Raw genomic sequence first — 22366 nt, 5'->3', positions numbered from 1 at the left:
GAGGGGTGTGACACAAGGAGAGAGAGAGAGAGAGAGAGAGAGAGAGAGAGAGAGAGAGAGAGAGAGAGAGAGAGAGAGAGAGAGAGAGAGAGAGAGAGAGAGAGAGAGAGAGAGAGAGAGAGAGAGAGAGAGAGAGAGAGAGAGAGAGAGAGAGAGAGAGAGAGAGAGAGAGAGAGAGAGAGAGAGAGAGAGAGAGAGGTCAAGATAACGGAGAAGAGAAGGATTCAGGATTAAGGAGGAAGGGAAGGAAGGGAATGAAGGCAAAGAGGGGAACGGTTGAAATGAGTTTGGCGAGTCCTTGGTACAAACACACACACACACACACACACACACACACACACACACACACACACACACACACACACACACACACACACACACACACACACACACACACACGGATCCATTCAAAGCTAACTTCCTTTTACGCTGATCAATATTCTCTCTCTCACTCTCTTTAATACCACTCTTCCTGCAGGTGTTCTCGCCGGAGGTAGCGGCAACCTTCGCGGACATGGAGCGGGAGGTAGTGAACGCCTCCAGGGGTTACGAGGTGGTATGCTGCAGCGGCCTCTCCGTCGACCTTATGATCAACGTGGCCACTGACCTTGAAATTGAGCTGCAGGTGAGAAGGGCAATCGATTGGAATGGAATGGATGTTGAGTAGTAAAAGGAGAGGGAAGGCAAATGTAAAGAGAAATAAGAAAACAAGAATTATATCGATAGGAATGTACAATAAAAGCCAAACTGTAGGAAATGTAATTGATTGTGTAGAAAGACAAGGGACGGAAGGGGAAGTTAAAGAGAATGATCAATAGAAGAAACAAGAATGGTATTGATCAATTTATAAAAATGAAAACAAACCTCTCTTTTGCCTCCTTCTCCCTCCTTTTTTTTTAACTAATCCCTTCACCTCTCAAAGTACTTACACACACACACACACACACACACACACACACACACACACACACACACACACACACACACACACACACACACACACAAACACGCGAGAGTGAAAGGTTTACGAACACTTCTGCTAGCGAAATGTGGATAAAACCTAACCATAACAACAATCTGACTAGGAAGAAAACAGAAACCCTCAGAGGCGGAGAAAACAATGGTAGGAAAGAAGAGGCGGAAAATGCACCAGAACTCAGCATGGTAGTGCATATCTCTAGTAAACTGTGAGAAATCCCAGGTGGAGAGGGCAAGCTGGAGTAAACACAGGTTGGGGGAGGTGAAACGAGCGAGTGGAGGGAGAAAGTGGAGACGAGGAATGGAACGAGAGGATGACTGGTATGGCTTTACCGAATAGAGTGAAATGGGGGAAAGGAAAATAAAATAAAAGATTAACAAACCTCACTAGATAAGAAAAGTTATTGCAGTTGAGAATTAAAAGGGTAAAAGGGAAATATTATTGAGTCACGTAAAAAAATCAAATTATAAATATGAAGGACAATGTTCTAGTGACACACTGAGCAATTAGATAAAAAGGTTAAAACTAAAACATGAAAAAAAAAAAAGCAAAAAGAGACCATGTTGCATCAAGTAAAGCCCAGAAAAAAAGCAGAATAGATAAAATAAGGGCGATAAAAAGGATCGAAAGGCCACAATAAAATACAGAAAAAAATTCAATAAAAACGTATTCCTCGTTTAGAGAGAGAGAGAGAGAGAGAGAGAGAGAGAGAGAGAGAGAGAGAGAGAGAGAGAGAGAGAGAGAGAGAGAGAGAGAGAGAAGTCTACACAGTGTTAACTCTCTCGTATACTCTACAGACAGACAGACAAAGGAAAGTTTAGCTTAATTCCAAACATCTGGAGGAATTATTTTGCTTCAGCAGTAATGACCGTCAGATTCTGCTATTTATTTTATTTGTGAGCGTCATGTGCGAGAAACAACACAACACATGGAAGTAATGGCTGTGAAAGAGTGCAAACCAGTATTATTTTTGTCTATAGAAAAATCATCAACTCAAAAATTAAAGACAAATTGGACATTGTATTCCTTTCCATAACGTTATCATTGGTGTGGCTTCACAAACAAGGTCAATTTAGAATGCGATTTCGAAAAGAATGATGAAAAAATAAAATGAGTGATTTGGTAATTTAAACCTTACAAGGAATGTAGTTTTCTCTTTTGTGATATTCATTTGATGTTACCACTGTCGAATTATCAATATTAATATAACGGATAACTCAGCACTTTTCCACACCAGTCTTTTTCTTGTTTTTTCCCTAGGTACATCTGGTACACAAAACCACAGTTCATTACTCTTAGGTTATTCAAATATAACCATTCTATCACTAGCTTTCTATCGCTCCCGCAGGTGTATTTGGTGATGGACGGCACCTTTGGGGCGCCGCGCACCACTGGCTGGACGGGCATCGTTGGCGACTTGCTCGACGGTTCAGCTGATCTTTCCTTCGCGCCACTCTCCGTCACCGCCCAGAGAGCAAGACATCTCGACTTCTCTGATCCTTACTTCTTCTCCTCCATGTCCATTCTCTCATCTACCAAGTAAGTGATTTATTTTCTTTCCTAGATCACCCAATACCATGTCATTTAATTCAGAAATATGGATTACTGAGAAATTCCTCCCATAATTACTAAAGAAAAAACGTTAAAAATCTACCAACCCTAATTAAGAAGCAGCTCAGATGCCATCTATTCATTTTTACTAAATATAGTCCGAAAATAGCTTGTTGCATTTAATTAAACGCACGATTCGCTCTTAAAAGAAAAAAGGTGAAATATTTATATTACCAGATTTCTTGTTACCATATATGTAAAGGACCTAATACCATGTAAAATTTCAATCACAATTTGAAATAATCAGCGGGAAAAAAAAATCCGTCGAATAAAAAATAATCTCAAGAAAAAAAAAACATGAAAATCAATTAGTTGAGCTATTCAATGTCTTGTTAGGGAAAATCTCTCTCTCTCTCTCTCTCTCTCTCTCTCTCTCTCTCTCTCTCTCTCTCTCTCTCTCTCTCTCTCTCAAGTGAAGCATCGACAATAATCCTGCCTGACAGTCTGAGGTGAGTCTCCGGGATTCCCTTCTTGTCAGTGTCCTACTCGCTGCCTCCCTAAGGCACCACCACCGCAACTCAGGGACTTAACACCTCTGTGCCTTGAAAGCAGAATGGCCGAGACAATCAACGCGAAAGGTAGAGACAGTCAATAGGAATCGAAGAGAGAGAGAGAAATAGAAAAATAGAGAAAGCGAGAGAGAGAGAGAGAGAGAGAGAGAGAGAGAGAGAGAGAGAGAGAGAGAGAGAGAGAGAGAGAGAGAGAGAGAGAGAGAGAGAGAGAGAGAGAGAGAGAGAGAGAGAGAGAGAGAGAGAGAGAGAGAGAGAGAGAGAGAGAGAGAGAGAGAGAAAATATCACGTGAATCCACCGCCACCAAGCGTCCCAGACAACTGGCTCTCAACAAGGTGTTCAAATAACTCTGCCAAGCTACAGCCACACAAACCAAGAAGCTGTCACCGGGCTAGAAAAAAAACCCTCCTTGCTGTCCCTTCACTCAGCTGGCCGCCTCATCACGCTGCGAGGCGCGACACAAGGAAGAGAGAAGTATGGAAACATGCATAGACGACTCCAGACGCCGCCACCGCTGCTCAGTTCAGTGCCAGGTCTCCCTCTCTTGCACGTCCTGTTTCCTGTCTCCATGGTGCCAACTTGAGCAGCTCCGTGTGATTCCCAAGCGATTCCAAGCACCACGCCCGTCTCCAGCCTCTGCTTCCGTCAGGGTCGGTCTTGTTCCTGCCTGTTGCCCTCTCACAAAATCCTACCTTTACGGAAAGATTACATAGGAATAACTAATGAATAATACAACAATTCATACTTCCATAACAATAGCATCTGTCAAGTTAGGTTAAGTTATCCTGCTATAAATCATATATTTTGTAACCTTCATAATGACATTCTGACACGCACCAGATCTATAACCTCTAGTAAATTGACACTTTAAACATTTTTCTCTGTCCCTGCACACTGAGAACAAAATATACGCGTGTCAATCAATCTACCGATGGTTTTTCTTGGTCCTTTTCATGGCCTTTCCTTCCATCTTCCACTCAAGGTACTCTCCTCCTTGCCTCGGTGTTCTTCGTGGTCCTTGTCATGAAAAACTGTTTAATTTCTGTCATCTGTAACGATATATATTTTTGTCTCCCTCGTGGTTCCTGTATTTTGTGAATTTCTTCTACTGGTGATTCCGTTCATTGGTGTTCGTTGTGAAGGGCAACATCTGCTCTCAGGCTCCTTGTGTTTGTTTTGATTTGGTTTGGTGTTTACTTTGTTCTAATTCGTGCAAAGGAACGTTTCGATTGGTCATAGTGCTTGTGTGTGTGTGTGTGTGTGTGTGTGTGTGTGTGTGTGTGTGTGTGTGTGTGTGTGTTTGATCTGCTGCAGTCTCTGTGAGACAGCCAGACGTTACCCTACGGAACGAGCTCAGAGCTCATTATTTCCGATCTTCGGATAGGCCTGAGACCAGGCACACACCACACACCGGGACAACAAGGTCACAACTCCTCGATTTACATCCCGTACCTACTCACTGCTAGGTGAACAGGGCTACACGTGAGGAGACACACCCAAATATCTCCACCTGGAATCGAACCCCGGTTCTCTGGCTTGTGAAGCCAGCGCTCTAACCACTGAGCTACCGGGCGTGTGTGTGTGTGTGTGTGTGTGTGTGTGTGTGTGTGTGTGTGTGTGTGTGTGTGTGTGTGTGTGTGCGCGCGCTTAGGAAGAGGAGGAGAAGGAGGAGGAGACACATAGTACAGCAATAACGATGATGATGGATATCTTTAATTTCTGTCAAGGTCAAATTTAAAGACTCTGGTTAGTTAGTTATTACAAACTAGAAGAGCTCAACCCAAACTTTTATTTCCAAACAGGAGAGCAGCTGGACTTACGTGTCCTTTCATTATATATGCTATATATATATATATATATATATATATATATATATATATATATATATATATATATATATATATATATATATATATATATATATCCACCCTTTGTTCACATATCTGTTGTGGGAACTAAAAGCTATTTCAATAAACACAGGACCTAAAGAATTTAAGCATAAGCGGATTTTAGAAGCGTATTACTAGTGACTGAGATGTGTGCCAAACGAGAGAGAGAGAGAGAGAGAGAGAGAGAGAGAGAGAGAGAGAGAGAGAGAGAGAGAGAGAGAGAGAGAGAGAGAGAGAGAGAGAGAGAGAGAGAGAGAGAGAGAGAGAGAGAGAGAGAGAGAGAGAGAAAGCACTCTCAACCTCCAAATCACAACATGAAAATTCGTGCTTCTTCATCTCTTTGTCCACACACGAGGGAAAATGTCCGTACTATAAGTAGGACAGGGCAAACAAGCGACACTGGCCTCATAGTGTGCCGCAATCAGCGCATCACAGAGTAGACATAAAAGAAACAAGGCCAGCTGCCCGTCTAGATGCGAGCGAGTGAAAAGGTCTTCCTCTCCCTAAGTGTGCAACGAAGAAGTACAGACTGAGACGTGCGGGTACGCCAGGGCATGTCGTTAGGTGCTCAAGAGTGCCAAGCGACTTCACGCGACGGGGATATAAGAGCAGCAGGAGATGAAGACTGAGGGGAACGACACTCTTACTTGGCGACAAAAGAAGGGGAGAAATTGGATGAGATCATACAAGAGGAAGAGAGAGAGGAGGATATGTACATTGTTGTTGTTCTTTTTATCCAGCGTGAGACACATTCTTTGTTAGCCCAAGATTGCTGCGTGAGAAGAAACAAATAAAGAATTGCGTCAGACACACAAGCTGAGGATTCGTGGGTTTTGTCAAAATGAATGTTTTAGTGTTCTAATTGTTCGGTATGCAATAGAAAACCAGATCAGTGTATGCATATATTTACTTGAACCTATAACAGTAGAGAACTTTGTCTTTATTTAACTTATGTTCACAATGTCTAAAAAAAAAAAGTGTTAATTGAAACAAGAAATTAAAAGAAATTCTCTCTCTCTCTCTCTCTCTCTCTCTCTCTCTCTCTCTCTCTCTCTCTCTCTCTCTCTCTCTCTCTCTCTTATAAGACATATTTCACATACAGTTCCTACATTTTTTCCTGCCCTCCTTGTGAGACTGACAGATCAGAAAGAAATTTTTTCTTTACGTCACCTGTTTCTGTCTTTTTTCATCCATGTCGCAAAACTAGCCTCTGTGCCTCCACTATTCTTACTCTTCCTCCTTCCTTTTCTACCCAAGTCGCACTTCATCACTCTTCCTTTATTCGCTTTAATTTTTCTTTTACCAATTTTCGTTTTATTGTAATTTACTATTACTCTATCACGGTTTCCCTTTCACTACCTCCATCATCTTCTACACTTACTCCTTCTCCTCCTCTTCATGCACTTCCCCCTTTTCTTTCTCCACCTCCATCTCCTCCTTTTCTTCCCCCAACTCCACTTTCGTATCCTTCTTTTTCTCTTTTTATTTTATCTTTTACTCTCTTTAATTAATTTATTTAAGCTTTCCTTTACGTTGCCATTTCTACATGCGTATTTTCATATATTGCCTTTATAGTTTCTTCTTTCCTTCTCATTCCTAATTCTCGATCTTGTCTCAAAATTAATGATCTCAAACAGTGTTACTTTTCTCTTCCTCTATCTCAATTGCAGCGAGTTTGTATAATAAGTTGGTAAAATACATAAACAAAGATATATATGTGGGGTTTTCTTGTCTCGATGCGTGGCGTTAGGCCTAAATTTGGAAAAAATGGAAAAAGGAAACATCAAACTTCAAACTAATAGTGACACGACTCGTTTCTCCCACACACACACACACACACACACACACACACACTCTCTCTCTCTCTCTCTCTCTCTCTCTCTCTCTCTCTCTCTCTCTCTTAAGAAAGTATGACAGATCGACATATGCAAATAAAAAAAAAATAAAGAAATCAATATCAGCAAAAAATAAATAAAAAACTCATAATTAAACCTTACCTAACTATGATGTTCCCATAAAAGAGAGAGAGAGAGAGAGAGAGAGAGAGAGAGAGAGAGAGAGAGAGAGAGAGAGAGAGAGGGAGGGGACAGTTACCCGGATATTATTACACGGATGCATTTCTCCCTCACGTCCTTGGCCTACAAACGTGACCTATCATAAATAAAGTCCCGCTATCACCACACTCAGAATATCACTCAAAACAACCTTGATCCTTCACACTCGTATTGAAAGCCTTTGAATGCCATGTCATCTTCAAAAATAATTACGAATGACTTTCCCCAAATATCATGTAGGTCAGTCTCTCTCTCTCTCTCTCTCTCTCTCTCTCTCTCTCTCTCTCTCTCTCTCCCTGACTTCGATTAGAGACGAGAGGGAGGAGGATGAGGATGAGGAGGAGGATGATGGGGAGGAGAACGAAGATGGGAGAACAAGGAAGAGGAGAAGGGAAATTGAAAGGAGGGGAATGACAGGAAACGAATTAAAGTAGGGGAATGAAAGGATGTGAATGAGAGGAAAGGAGGGGAGACGAGGACGACGACGAGGAGGAGGAGGAGAACGACAACGAAGAAGAGTAGTAGAAGGAGGAGTAAAAATAAAATAAAAAAAAAGAGAAAGAGAGGAGGTCAAGAGAGTAATTAACTTAATTAAGAGAATGCCTTTAAAAATTAAGGGAATAGCCGGAAAAAAAGGTACCAGTTAATCCTTATAGAGTTGATAAAATGAGTCCCTCTCTCTTTTCCGTGTGCGTCGCCTCTTGATCCGCTTGGCTGGCTGGCTGGCTGGCTGGCTGGCTGGCTGCCTCTCTCTCTCTCTCTCTCTCTCTCTCTCTCTCTCTGGTTAGCTGGCTCTCTGGCTTTTTTCTCTATCAATGTGTCTGACTGTAAGATTGTTTAAGTGATTAATTGATCGCACGTTTGACTGTTTCTTACCTATTAACCTATTTTTTTGGTTTTCTATTCCTCCCCCTAATTGTCCTTCTATCTCTCTGACCGGGTATCGGTTTCTTTTATTTGATCTTTCTCTCTGTATAATTGTAGGGCATGTGGTTTATGTTTAGTCTTTTATTTTTCTTAATTTTTTTGGATAGTTTAACAAATGCTTACCATTATTATCGAACAATCTTCCTTTTCGTTAGTTATGATAGTGCTTAATTCGCTAACATTCCCAGCATCTCATATATCAGAGATCAGAATGTAGCGTGTTGGCATCGAGGCGTGACCAGAGGCTATCATTCCTTTCACCTGACATCCTTCACTCACTAGGCATGTGTGTTGTGTCTTTCAGCTTCAAAATACGTGACATCCGTCATGTTTTGTTTTCTTTCAGTGATCTGCGAAAGCTGTGTGATTACAGCAATATGATTTCGTGAAGTCGAGGGAGTAATAGTTATTTGTAATATTTACAAAGATAAAAGAGACACCAATCATTTGAACTTATACATTATTCATCACATTCACTCACTATAAGTCTGAGCACAGTGAATCATAAGCGGTTATAGGCATTAGTACGTTCCTCATGCTGTGTGTGTGTGTGTGTGTGTGTGTGTGTGTGTGTGTGTGTGTGTGTGTGTGTGTGTGTGTGTGTGTGTGTGTGTGTGTGTGTGTGTGTGTGTGTGTGTGTGTATCCTAATCACATTGATTGCTTATATTATTCGCGTTGATTGTACCGGTCATTCTATTTTCATGGCACAAAGTTGTGTTAAGTTTTGCTGCGGCGTGGTACCTCAGAGGAAGAGAGAACGAGAAAGAGACAGTAACAGTTAAGGAGTCCTCGAGATACTTTAGAATGTGAATCAGAATTATTAGGTGAGGCAGAGAGAGAGAGAGAGAGAGAGAGAGAGAGAGAGAGAGAGAGAGAGAGAGAGAGAGAGAGAGAGAGAGAGAGAGAGAGAGGATGAATGGTAAAGAAAATCGAAGAGTCGTGGTGTTAAGGTAATGGAAGTGGATAATTTCCCTTCTCATTAGCAGACATCAACTACTTTCCACGTCAAAGTTAAAATTATCCAGTGTGGGTGACTGTGACGCTGTGGTGGCGAGAGAAAACCTTTTAACTCTGATTAGAAAATCTGTTGGATTCTCTTTCATGTAGCTCGTCACTTTAACATAGATACTTTTTGATGATATCTGAAAGTTGAAAGGCAGCACACCTAGCGGAAGCCATGAGAGGAATCAAACACACTGAGTGATGCTAATGTAATCAACAAGCTTAATCAGGTCTTGTGGGTTATCAAAAAATATTATTCATTTAAGATTTTGCTAGTACGTTATTTATAAATTTCGGCCGTTGTGAAAGTGACTTTTGTCCAAAGAATTTGAAAAGAAATTCGATCGATAATATCTTATCTGGATCCGAAAAGAGACTTTTCTTAAGTGGGGAAAAAGTGAAAGCGTGTTGCTATAATAATATCCGCACCTGTGCCTCGACCCTTCTCCCAGCCCCACCACTTCAAGATTATAGGCCCTCGCACCACATAGACACTTAACACTAGGTACCCTGGGGTCGTTAGGCCCAGCACGGGGTCATGGGGAGCACTGCCCTAACACGCCCTATTTCTCCTGTGAATTCCTCGGTACAAGCATTCTAACCCACCGTCATCTCGGTGTGCTTACGAGTTTGAACCTTGTGCCCTCATCCCCTGCCCGCTTTGCTTGGTCTTAGCATGGCTCCTGACGATGGTGGAAGTCATTGTTACATGAAAGCCTCATTGTCTCTAAATTGGCCTCCCAAAGTTTCTTGTCTTGTTTAGGTTCATAAAAATTCATGTACCAAAAATATATGCCGACTCAAAATTTCAAAACTTTATTTACCTGCTTTGGCAAATGCACCTACATATATTTCGTCTACAACCATCTTTCTAAAACACTTCCTATGAAAAATAATTAAACAATTGTCAAAAAAAAAAAATTATAGCTACAAAATACCATGTACAATTCCTGAGCCAACTGATGCAGCGAGGGAGAAGTGTATACGCTTTCCAGCACAACATGAACACCACGAGCCAGGTGATAACCCACCACTTACTGGTAGACAAATGGAACACGTCCAGGAGGTACAGCAACATCTAGCGTCAAGCAAAAGGCACCTCGTTTATACATTTACGCTCTGGCCTGCAGCTTCATGCTTTCGAAATATTCCAACTGTTTTTAGCCCAACAACTTATATTTTCCAAGTTTTCCTCACACCTTCCATTACTTCACCCCACCTCCTTCCTCCCAGCACACTCCACTCGCCCGCTCTTTACCACTAGGACCCCGCCTGCAGCCCCGCCGCCCCTTCATGCGGGAGTGTCTGCTCGCGAAAAGACCTAAAGCTCGGTTGTAATTTTTTTTCCTCAGCAGTTTATACTTACCCCAGAGCACAGAATTCCACCTTAAAGCAGACGTGCCAAGCCTTTAAGCACACCAGCAGTGCATAAAACCCGTTCTTGTCGTGTGTGTGTGTGTGTGTGTGTGTGTGTGTGTGTGTGTGTGTGTGTGTGTGTGTGTGTGTGTGTGTGTGTGTGTGTGTGTGTGTGTGTGTGTGTGTGTGTGTGTGTGTGTGTGTGTGTGTGTGTGTGTGTGTGTGTGTGTGTGTGTGTGTGTGTGTGTGTGTGTGTGTGTGTGTGTGTGTGTGTGTGTGTGTGTGTGTGTGTGTGTGTGGTAGGAGGAAAGAAGGACGAGAATTCGTACCAGTAAGCAATGATAAAAACACGTCTCTCTTTTGCAACAAGTATTATCTTCTGTAGCAACTAATCAGAAATACTACCATGCCTGCGGCGGGACGGTCCAAAAGTTCGAGGAAGAAAGTAAAATAGTTACGTAAACAACCAAAACTTTTAAAATGACGTGCCACCATCCACCACCAGCCAGGCAGCCACATCCGGGCGGGACTGTGGTGGTGAGGTCACGCCTGGCGATCAAAACACTCATCGCCCACATGCACCGCCTATAACATCCTGCACGTTGACATATTCCAGTAACTAACACTAAAAAGTTTCCATTGCTGCATCACCTGTTTGTTTTCACACATGTCCGCCCTTGATGGTCATATAAATATCTGACCCAGTGGCCACAAATGCGAGTAGCCGAGCGAGGCACGCAGCCATCCATCCTGTTACTTTTCATGTCATTTTGTCACTTAGTATACAAAATTTATTTCCATCACTACACTCCCCTCAAAGGCACACTTCATATAAGGCTAACTCCTAAATGAAAATAACAGACAATACAATTTTATCATAACAATGTCACTAACTCTATATATTTCACTTTCTAAGAGTACTAAAATAGTAGGAATTTTCCAAGCATTTTTGCCTTATGTTTATCTCTCTACCATGCAGCGGCGTGGCATGCTACCGCGCCGCAGGGAGGCCACCGCATAATGTGACACCGGCCTAAGACGTGAACCATATCATTACGGCCTGGACAACACTTTTTTTTTTATTTCATTTTATTTTACTCTATTCATTTTTGTATTTGCTAATTTGTTAATTTATTTATCTATTTTTTGCCGGCACTGCCTGAGAAGGTCGTTGAAGAAAGGGTACGTTGGAGGAGGTAGATACGAGTGTGCTGACCTTAACGGAAATAAATTAAAGAAAAAGTACATCATTCTTCATTGCTAGCCTTTCCTTGACAATACACAACCGTACAATCCATAGACAGACGTGGACAATTACCAAAGTCACATATTCATTACTAAACCACGGCTTTTACTAACATGTCATCTTCCACCTACTGTTGCCTGCTATACAAGAAACAACAAGTGAATGAATAGCGGCACTTCACTAACCAGAGTCCATAACCAGAACACATAAAGCAGCCTGAAAGGAGGGAACAAGGAAAACAAAGCGAGGCAAGAGGAGAAGCGACTGAGTGTGGACTCTGGGTGCTGTACCCGATGCTGTATGGAAAAAATACTCTTAGCCTGATACGAGCCACAAATAACAGTGGACAAAAGCATGGCCAAGTGTAGCAGCATGAAAGCATAACAGCTATTGAGAATGTATGCACGTGTATTTTTACGTAAACAATGAAGAGAGAGAGAGAGAGAGAGAGAGAGAGAGAGAGAGAGAGAGAGAGAGAGAGAGAGAGAGAGAGAGAGAGAGAGAGAGAGAGAGAGAGAGAGAGAGAGAATCTTTCCGCACATCCTCGAACCTACACACACACACACACACACACAAACACACACACTCACATTCAGTAACCCACCAACCTACTCCCACCCATCCCCACACACCCGACAAAATAAAGAGCAATACACTCATTACTCTCATTACTCTTCACATCATCACGCTGTTTTCATATCTCTCCATAACGGAAAACACATCAGTGGGGCGGCCGGCGTGAACGAACAACAGCGCAAGTTAGTTATACACAGACAGATCATCCATTTAGCAAGACAAACAGGTAAACAAACTACCCAACACACACACACACACACACACACACACACACACGTAGAGCTAACAAATATTCGCCTGCGTACAGTTACGTGAAATAGTGATGTCATATTCTAAAAATGTTTATAAAAGTACAGGAGTCACAGGCAATTACGAACTTGAATAATTTTCTTCCTTGTAGAGGTATTTCCAAAGCTGGTACTGTAACGCACTTAATTCATCGATGTAGTGAGCGCTATGACAACCTGACATTTTTTTTTTTAACATTTGAAATAATTACTCATCCCTTGAAATTACAAACGCACACTAAATTGGTACACAGTTTGGCCTGTGTTGAGCTTTCTTTTTTTTCAGATTTATTCTTTTAGGTAAGTTGTGTTTGGTTAAAATCATTTTATTTATTCTAATGTAAAAACGAAGACTTTATGAAAATAGTAAGGCAACTGAAATTCGATCACAATTCGTCAAATCTAGACCTCGATAGTGGAAAATTAAACATATATTCTGAAACATTCCAGCGGTACATTCCAAGTCCTTTCAAAAGCCTCTAGTTACGCGGGTTTTGGTTGTGCTCTTACGTAAATCGATAAAATTTCTACAGTATTCAGAGGAGAATCGCACTTGAAAATTCAATTAATCATCTCTGTGGCCTCTGGAAACAGTCGTGGTGAAAAAACAGATGAGTTCACTATAAGGCCCTTGATTAACGTAAAAGACACAAGATACATGAGATAAGATTTAAGTCTCCGTGTGACATCACCAATCAAAGCAACTCAATTTTCAATAATTAACAAGAGGGATACGCATAGGATAAAGGAGGTAAAGGGAAACTTTGCCAACGTGGGAAGAAGCGGGAAAAGGTCCTTCTTGGTGGATGGAAACAGAAATTTAACACGACATATGTGTTTTTTATCGGGGAAATATTGTAACAGAAGTGATGGCAGGTGGCACCTCTGTAAATGAGAAAATGTAAGAATGATGGCGTGTGAGAGACAGAGAGAGATGAGAAACATGTTGAACGGGAAGAAATAACAAGAACGAAATTAAGTGGAAGAGCAGGAAGACGTGAAGGTGAAGAAAGAATGAAATAGACTGATAAACGAATTTAAAAAAGGGCACAAAATGGAAGTAGTGGGTGGAGAGTTTCAAAAGGTGCAGAAAGAAAAGAAGGGAGAAATGGAGGCATAGAAAAAAGAAATATGAGAGACAAGGTGAATAAGAACCACAAGTAGAGGAATGAAGAAGAACAGAGAAATGAAAAAAAAGGAAAGGAAAAGATTTGAAAGTGGAGAGTGGAGAGAACAAAAAAATTGCGGAGGACCAGAATTAAGAGGAGGTGGAGAAGGAGGAGGAGGAGGAGGAGGAGGAGGAGGAGGAGGAGGAGGAGGAGGAGGAGAGGAGGAGGAAGGAGAGGAGGAGGAAGGAGGAGGAGGAGGAGGAGGAGGAGGAGGAGGAGGAGGAGGAGGAGAGAAGGAGGAAGAGGTCGTGGTAAGGGTAGAGGAAAGGGAAGAGAATGAGGAAACCTGAGGTGTGGTGACATACAAAAACAACATTATGGCAGTGTTCGGTGGGAAGAAAAAATATTTTGTGAAAAGCCGATGGTGGACACGACGACAATGAGACACCCTCGGTGATTCAGAAGGGCGAGTTTGTGTGTGTGTGTGTGTGTGTGTGTGTGTGTGTGTGTGTGTGTGTGTGTGTGTGTGTGTGTGTGTGTGTGTGTGTGTGTGTGTGTGTGTGTGTGTGTGTGTGTGTGTGTGTGTGTGTGTGTGTGTGTGTGTGTGTGTGTGTGTGTGTGTTTCTCTGTTTGATCTGCTGCAGTCTCTGACGAGTCAGCCAGACGTTACCCTACGGAACGAGCTCAGAGCTCATTATTTCCGATCTTCGGATAGGCCTGAGACCAGCCACACACCACACACCAGGACAACAAGGTCACAACTCCTCGATTTACATCCCGTACCTACTCACTGCTAGGTGAACAGGGGCTACACGTGAAAGGAGACACACCCAAATATCTCCACCCGGCCGGGGAATCGAACCCCGGTCCTCTGGCTTGTGAAGCCAGCGCTCTAACCACTGAGCTACCGGGTGTGTGTGTGTGTGTGTGTGTGTGTGTGTGTGTGTGTGTGTGTTATCACTAGCTGGTTTGCCATTACTAGCAAGGAGTCTATGGACGCTCCACAGAGAAGGTAGTAGACACCTACCGAAACGATAATATACGAGTACTCCCAACGAGATCTAGTAGCACTAGTTCAAGGGGTGCTGTGAAACTTCAATTAAGCTAGTTGTGATCTCGCTGAACGTTTCCCTTTGTGTCTCACAAATCAAGGGGGTAGTCACACCTTGCGCTCTAAAGACAACTCTCCTTTTTCACACAAAACTACATGCACTTACCACACATACACCCTTCACTTGAATCAAAATTTAAAAGAAAAATGGGACCCAAACAATGCCTCGAGTCCCTCTGGGAGGGACCAAAATGTCCCCAGGTCGGACACCTCTCTGTTGAAGACCACAAATGCCTTGACACCTCCCTCACCTTTTTCTATATTAACTTCTGCAACATTCGCGGTCTTAGATCTCATTTTCAATCTGTAAAAGACCATCTCTCCTCTACTAAACCTCATCTTCTTTTCCTCACCGAAACACAGCTGTCTGAGGCAACTGACAGTAGCCCCTTCTCTGTTCCCTCCTACTTTCTCTATTCTCATTTTCATTCCAAAGCTGGATGTTGCGTCTATGTACGCAACGACTTAACTTGCTCTCGTGCCCACGCTCTTGAGTCTTCCGAATTTTCCACCATCTGGCTTCGACTTAACAGTCACTCTCAAACTAAATTCATCTGTGCTGTTTATCTCTCCCTAACTCTTCTGACTATAGTAAATTCTTCGACTACTTAACTTCCAAAGTGGAGCACATTCTGTCCCTCTACCCTTTCGCTGAGATTTCCATTCTTGGAGATTTCAATGTTCACCACCAGCTTTGGCTTTCCTCTCCCTTCACTGACCACCCTGGTGAACTAGCCTTCAAATTTGTTATCCTCCATGACCTAAAGCAACTGGTGCAACACCCTACTCGTATTCCTGACCGTCTTGGAGACACGCCCAACATTCTTGATCTCTTCCTCACCTCTAATCCTGCTTATGCTGTCACCCTTTCATCTCCATTGCGCTCCTCCGATTACAATCTCATTTCTGTATCTTGTCCTATTTCCAATCCTTCCACAGGATCCTCCTCTGGCGTTTTGCCTCTGCCAAGCTGATTTTCCTGGATTACTGGGTGTCTCTGGCGTTTTGCCTCTGCCAGTTTTCTCAAACCTTTGCTCACAACTTCACCTTGGACGATTCTGGGCTTGTCCCTCCCTCTCCTCCTCCCTCTGACTATTTCATGTCTACAATTAAAATTCTTCGTAATGATGTTTTCCATGCCCTCGCTGGCCTAAACCCTCGGAAGGCTTATGGTCCTGATGGGGTCCCTCTTATTGTTCTCAAAAACTGTGCTTCCGTGCTTGCACCTTGCCTGGCCAAACTCTTCCAACTTTGTCTATCGACTTCTACCTTTCCTTCCTGCTGGAAGTTCGCCTACATTCAGCCTGTTCCTAAAAAGGGTGACCATTCTAACCCCTCAAACTACCGTCCTATAGCTTTAATCTCTTGCTTGTCTAAAGTTTTTGAATCTATCCTGAATAGGAAGATTCTCAAACATCTGTCACTTCACAATCTTCTGTCTGATCGCCAGTATGGCTTCCGTCAAGGTCGCTCTACTGGTGATCTTCTGGCTTTCCTTACTGAGTCTTGGTCATCCTCTTTTAGAGATTTCGGTGAAACTTTTGCTGTAGCATTAGACATATCAATACTTTTGATAGAGTCTGGCATAAATCTTTGATTTCAAAACTGCCCTCCTACGGCTTCTATCCTTCTCTTTGCAACTTTGTCTCAAGTTTCCTTTCCGACCGTTCTATTGCTGCTGTGGTAGACGGCCACTGTTTTTCTCCTAAATCTATTAATAGTGGTGTTCCTCAGGGTTTTGTCCTGTCACCCATTCTCTTTCTATTTTCATTAATGACCACCCTACATCTTTCCACGTCCTTTCGGAGACGCCACAGAACGCCTGACTTACGATTTTTCTAAGATTTCCGATTGGGGCAGAAAAAATCTAATAGTTTTCAATGCCTCAAAAACTCAATTCCTCCATCTATCAACTCAACACAACCTTCCAGACAATTATCCCCTCTTCTTCAATGACACTCAACTGTCTCCCTCTTCCACACTGAATATCTTCGGTCTATCCTTTACTCATAATCTTAACTGGAAACTTCACATCTCATCACGTCTTGTTAAAACAGCTTCTATGAAGTTAAGCGTTCTGAGGCGTCTCCGCCAGGTTTTCTAGCCCCTCCAACTGCTAACTCTGTACACGGCCTTATCCGCCCCTGTATGGTGTACTCTTCGGATGTTTGGGGGGTTCCAGTCACACAGTTTTACAAGATAGGGTGGAATCAAAAGCTTTTCGTCTCATCAACTCCCATCCTCTGACTAACTGTCTTCAGCCTCTTTCTCACCACCGAAATGTTGCATCTCTTTCTATCTTTTATCGCTGTTTTCATGGTAACTGTTCTACTGATCTTGCTAACTGCATGCCTTTCCTCCTCCTGCTCTCTCGCTGCACAAGGCTTTTATCTTCCTCTCATCCTTTTTCTTTCCAATTCCCTAACGCAAGAGTTAACCAGTACCTTCAATCATTCATACCTTTCACTGGTAAACTCTGGAATTCCCTCTCTGCAGTTGTATTTCCGACTTCCTACGACTTGTTTTCTATTAAGAGAGAGATATCGAGGCATTTGCCCCTTAATTTGGCTGACGCCTTTCCTCTTTGTAGAGAGCGATCACTCAAGTGGGCCTTTTTTTTAATCTTTTCAATTTCTTTTCCCTTGGCTGGCCCTCTTCCCTACATAAGAAAAAAACCGCAGAGGGCATGCTGGTCGCCGTGTGAAGACAACTCTGCAAAGTGGACAGAAACGTAGAACACTCAGCCGTCGTTCTAAAACCTACACAATCCTATTCCACCCTTTCCGGAAAAGGTTAGAATTACTGATATGAACAATCATTAGTATTGTTTACCTTTGTGGTTATCAGTTATAGAGGGAAAACAGTAGTAGGTGAGATTATAGAACTTGAGCGGTGGGGAGTCCTTGGATCTGGAGCCACCTATGGGAATCCTCCCCATGTTGTACTGTACAACCATTACACACCATTACATAATATTAGATTATAAGTGGTACAGCTAATGATAAACTTACGCTGGAGGCGCCACCGTCGCAGCAAGAGCAAACAATTAACAGTGAGATGACCGTCCTCCTGATATACAGAGTCCTTGCCCGTACTAAGACACTAAAAACAAGCGCGCACGCACGCACACACACACACACACACACACACACACACACACACACACACACACACACACACACACACACACACACACACACACACACACACACACTTAATATGCACCCTTCAAATCATCTGCTTGAAGTCGCTCACCACCAGCACCACTACCACCATCACCACCACCACCCTGCCGTGCACCTTTTCAGAGGAATATCATACTCTCATGTGCACCTTCTCACTCATACACATGTACGTACAGCTGCGTTATTTCATCGTCTTTCCTCTTCCATAAAGGCATATACGGCATCTTGTTTCCCCACTGTATGTAACGGTACATGAATGTGAAAAAAAAAATACAAATAATGGTCATCATGACACTAAAATATATGTATACACTTGAAAATTCACTACTATCAAATGTATGTATATGAAAAAAGTCATGCATAAATACAAAATATTCAAAAAGCACTAACTAGGAAGTCTTTTATCTTTTAGCAATACAAACCAACACAGGTAACAAATTTTTCATGTACTTTTTATGTATGAACGTTTTCCTTTCATTGTCAGCAAATCTACATGTCACTGTAGACTAAACAAATATGTATTAGTCAACTACAAGGTTAAAATATTGAATAAATGTCAACTTTCCATCATTCACTGTGCTAACGGTAAATATTTATGTACCCTACACAGATGTCAGCGAACGAAAAAAAAATTTCGTTACTTCATTAAACACAGAACAAACACATCTGAATCAACTATGTATAGGAGGAAATAAGCTCTGTTAGGTCACAAGACTCTCACAAAATCCCTTCGACCATATATTGCCAAGTGGTAGGATCTGAGGGCATGGCTCCAACACCTCTGAGTTAACAGTAAGCCTCACAACGCAACATCTCGTATGCTTTGTGTGTCCCTTGTATTTCCAAGTATTTCCACGTACCTAACACTCCACACCGACGCCTCTCCTAACCTTCATCAATTTTGTTTCCCTCACCATTAGCTTCCCGACTCTGTTCCTGCTACAGATTCTCCTTTTGTCTCTCCACGATTTCCTCCCTCCCTTTTCCTTTCTTCCTGCCTGTATTTTCTTTTTCTTTCTTTCTTCCTCCTTGAGCTTGCTTTTGACGTTTTCTAACTTCTTTCCTTTCCTTCTGTTCCTCGAATTTCTTTTACATCTTTCCACCCTTTGCCTCTTTTCTTTCTTTCCTCCTTTACTTACTACAATTTTCTCCTAATCTCTCTCTCTCGTCCAGTTTTTTTTCCCACTGTTTCAATAGTCTTCTCTTGCCTTCCCAGTCCTTACAGTATCTCTCTCTCTCTCTCTCTCTCTCTCTCTCTCTCTCTCTCTCTCTCTCTCTCTCTCTCTCTCTCTCTTGTATTCTATTGTCCATCCCTCTATCTACCCACCCATTCCTACCCTTTAGTCCCCACCTCTTACCTCCCTCCGTTTCCCACACCCTCGTCTCATGCCTCCCTCCCTCCCTCTTCCCGTGGCAGAGTCTAAGGATCAGAGGATCACATCAAGAGTCGTTGTGTGGTCTCCTCTTCTCCCTTTAGAAGCCTCCTTATCTCGAGCCACATTCCCGCTGGTGTCACCCTCACTGATACCACGAGGAATTCACAGTTGGAAGAGACAAAAGAGTAGGTGGAGTGGGAGTGACCTGAGTGTACAATGTGAGGGCGTGTGTGGGTCATTCCTGGAGCGGGCGACGGCAGGGGCAGCATGGCAGGGAGGGAGGCAGGCGGACGTCAGCTTTAACTATATGATGCTGCAAATCGGATTGTTTCCCCCGCTCTTCACACCTTTGGCCGGGTTTGCTCACCACTACACGCCGCCGCCTCAACCTCTTTCTTGCTTCCTTCCTTCTCTCTCTCTGTCTCTGTCTCTCTCTCTCTCTCTCTCTCTCTCTCTCTCTCTCTCTCTCTCCGAGGGCATTAAGAGCATTACGAGCTTGATCCAGTTTTCGGGAAGACCGGTTAAACACAAACTCCTATTTTTCGGTTTATTCAGGAGATTCATCGTGAGAACTAAAGCACCTGTAATTGCCAAGTGCTTAAATCTAAAGTAGTCACGCGCTCCAGTATTTATTTGAATAACACTGAGAGCGATTTCCGTGTTTTTGCTACTAGTGTATTGTTCCTCCTTTCCTCTAGCGACTGAACTGGTTACACCTCGCCTCGGCTCACTGGAACCATGGTCTAAGTCTTTATTTTTGTTCAAAACTGCCTAAATACTTCATTACGACATTGTGTTTTTCCTTTAGATACAATATGTGTGAAGTGAACTTTAGATATGATAAGGCAATGTGAAAGAGTAGTGGATATCTGTAAGAAAATACAATAAGAAAACATGGTATCTTATATTAATTAACGAAAAAATTGACCTTAATAATTTTGATGCATTATATTTTAAACCTGATTTAAGAAATTTACGCACTAATTATAAACATTGCTATCTATGGTATCATATTTAACATAAGAAGTTACGTCTAATATGTTTATGTGTAACTTATTCTATAATCATTTATCAAAATAGAAATGAAGTATTAGAAGGGAACAAAATATTTTGATTAATTAGCAGCTGCTTGAGATCCTCCGTAATATTAAATCTACAACGGGAGACGAAAGTATTCTAACGCCAATCACACCAAGTTTCTACCCGCCATCTGCGGCACCATCGTAGACCTCCCTAACGTTAGGAGCTCATCCCACCTGTCAGTCTGTCTTCCTATCTTAATTATTACATATTTCTTTAGATGCTCTTCTTTTTCTTTTATAAGACAATATCATATTTATATAAGTAAACCTTCGTTATTGGAAAATAAATTACTATATTCCTAACTTTTTTTACATCAATGACTGATCAAAACAATATATTTCAATTTAACTTTGTGGAATGCAGAATTATTTTTTATACTAAAGTATTGAGTAGCTTTTTAATGGTCTAATTGAATACCTTCAAGAATCTAGATCCAACTTGAAAAAGAAATATTTTTCTTTGCTACAACGAAACTGTCTCGCGACACAGTATTGTTCCAGAAGAGAATAAACACACTGAAGTCAAGGTATCTGAGAGAATATCACAACTAATTAAGTTATCATACATATGCGTAGAAGTACTCGTAAATGTACTGTACGTCAGAAAAATGTTTCAAATATATATATATATATATATATATATATATATATATATATATATATATATATATATATATATATATATATATATATATATATATATATATATATATATATATATATATATATATATATATATATATATATATATATATATATATATATATATATATATATATATATATATATATATATATATATATATATATATATATATATATATATATATATCATTAAATCTGATCGTATCTGTGTCTCACTGACAGAAAAAAAAATTGAGGAAATCTTCTGAAAAGACCATCATATAGTTATGGTTGATTCGATATCTCTTACTAATTGTTGGTCTTTTTCTGTGAGTGTCTTTTGTATATCAATAGGCAAGCAACTATAAAATTAAATTACACGCGAAATATGTTGTTATTGTCATGGTTAAAGGGGTACATGCAACTGCTGTGTGTGTGTGTGTGTGTGTGTGTGTGTGTGTGTGTGTGTGTGTGTGTGTGTGTGTGTGTGTGTGTGTGTGTGTGTGTGTGTGTGTGTGTGTGTGTGTGTGTGTGTGTGTTTTGTTGGAGGGGGTGTGGCGCTGTTGCATACTTGTTTTTAGGACCCATCTACCTTCGTGTTCCGTGAAACGATCAGTTTCATCCGTGTTAAGAAGATGGATTGAAGCGTTTCTCCTTAATATGCAATGCGCCATTTTCCCAGGAGGATGTTACACCTGCACGGAGGAAGCTTACTATGCTGAAGCTACGTAAGGAAAAGGTCTTCACAGACTAGCACGAGTTGGCCAAAGGGAAATCCTTCGGGAAATGAGTCTAGTTTGAGAAGCTGAGGATGAAGGAACACATTTATGTTCAATATCTTTTCTTGACGACTATGAGGAACAATAAAGGAAATTTAATCAATTATGTAAATGCATGGGCGACTATCAACCGTACTTGGAACAGAACCAACCGATTTCGTCAATAATCACAAGGTTCCCCGAAGTAGACTTATTGACGCACTTGTCAAAACTTCCGCACAAAAGTTTAGGTGCTAAGAGGATCTTCAAAAAGTTACGCCAGCTGCTGTGGTCCTTCCTGTTGAATACTGAAGAGGATGAGACGATTTGCTAGTCGTGCCGTGGCTCTAGTACGTCCCTCTTCCCTTCCCCTCGGGCTCACAACTCTCATATTTCTATCGCTCAAGTAGATGACGGAGAGATCCTTTGAGAAGCAGAGAATTATGACTTTCAACCTGAATATCTTTCTATAGACGCATCATTGTCGAGATGAAAAGTTAAATGTGAGACGTTTCCAAAGGATGTCGTTAACTGACATTTTCTCGTTTTTTTTTTTTTCATTTCCTTCTCACCTGATTCTTCCATTATCTTATATTAATATTGTCAGCGATGCTCTCGGATCATCGGGCAATTCTCAGAAATACTAAGTGAACTCGGAATAGCGACAAAGTCTCTGCCTCCTCG

General features: G+C 41.7%; 1 protein-coding gene across 1 annotated transcript in view; it reads left to right on the top strand.

Annotated features, from left to right (window-relative positions):
• The window catches only part of LOC123519070, a 326293-nt gene that overhangs the window by 174220 nt on the left and 129707 nt on the right, over positions 1-22366 (top strand). Inside the window, exons 5-6 of the mRNA XM_045280247.1 lie at positions 479-625; positions 2328-2518. Of these exons, the coding sequence (XP_045136182.1) occupies positions 479-625; positions 2328-2518 (338 nt within the window). The remainder of the gene's footprint in view (positions 1-478; positions 626-2327; positions 2519-22366) is intronic.

The sequence above is a fragment of the Portunus trituberculatus genome, chromosome 44, assembly GCF_017591435.1.
Source record: "Portunus trituberculatus isolate SZX2019 chromosome 44, ASM1759143v1, whole genome shotgun sequence".
Taxonomy (NCBI): domain Eukaryota; kingdom Metazoa; phylum Arthropoda; class Malacostraca; order Decapoda; family Portunidae; genus Portunus; species Portunus trituberculatus.
Note: the sequence above shows the minus strand (reverse complement) of the source record. Positions and strands in the feature narration are given on the sequence as shown.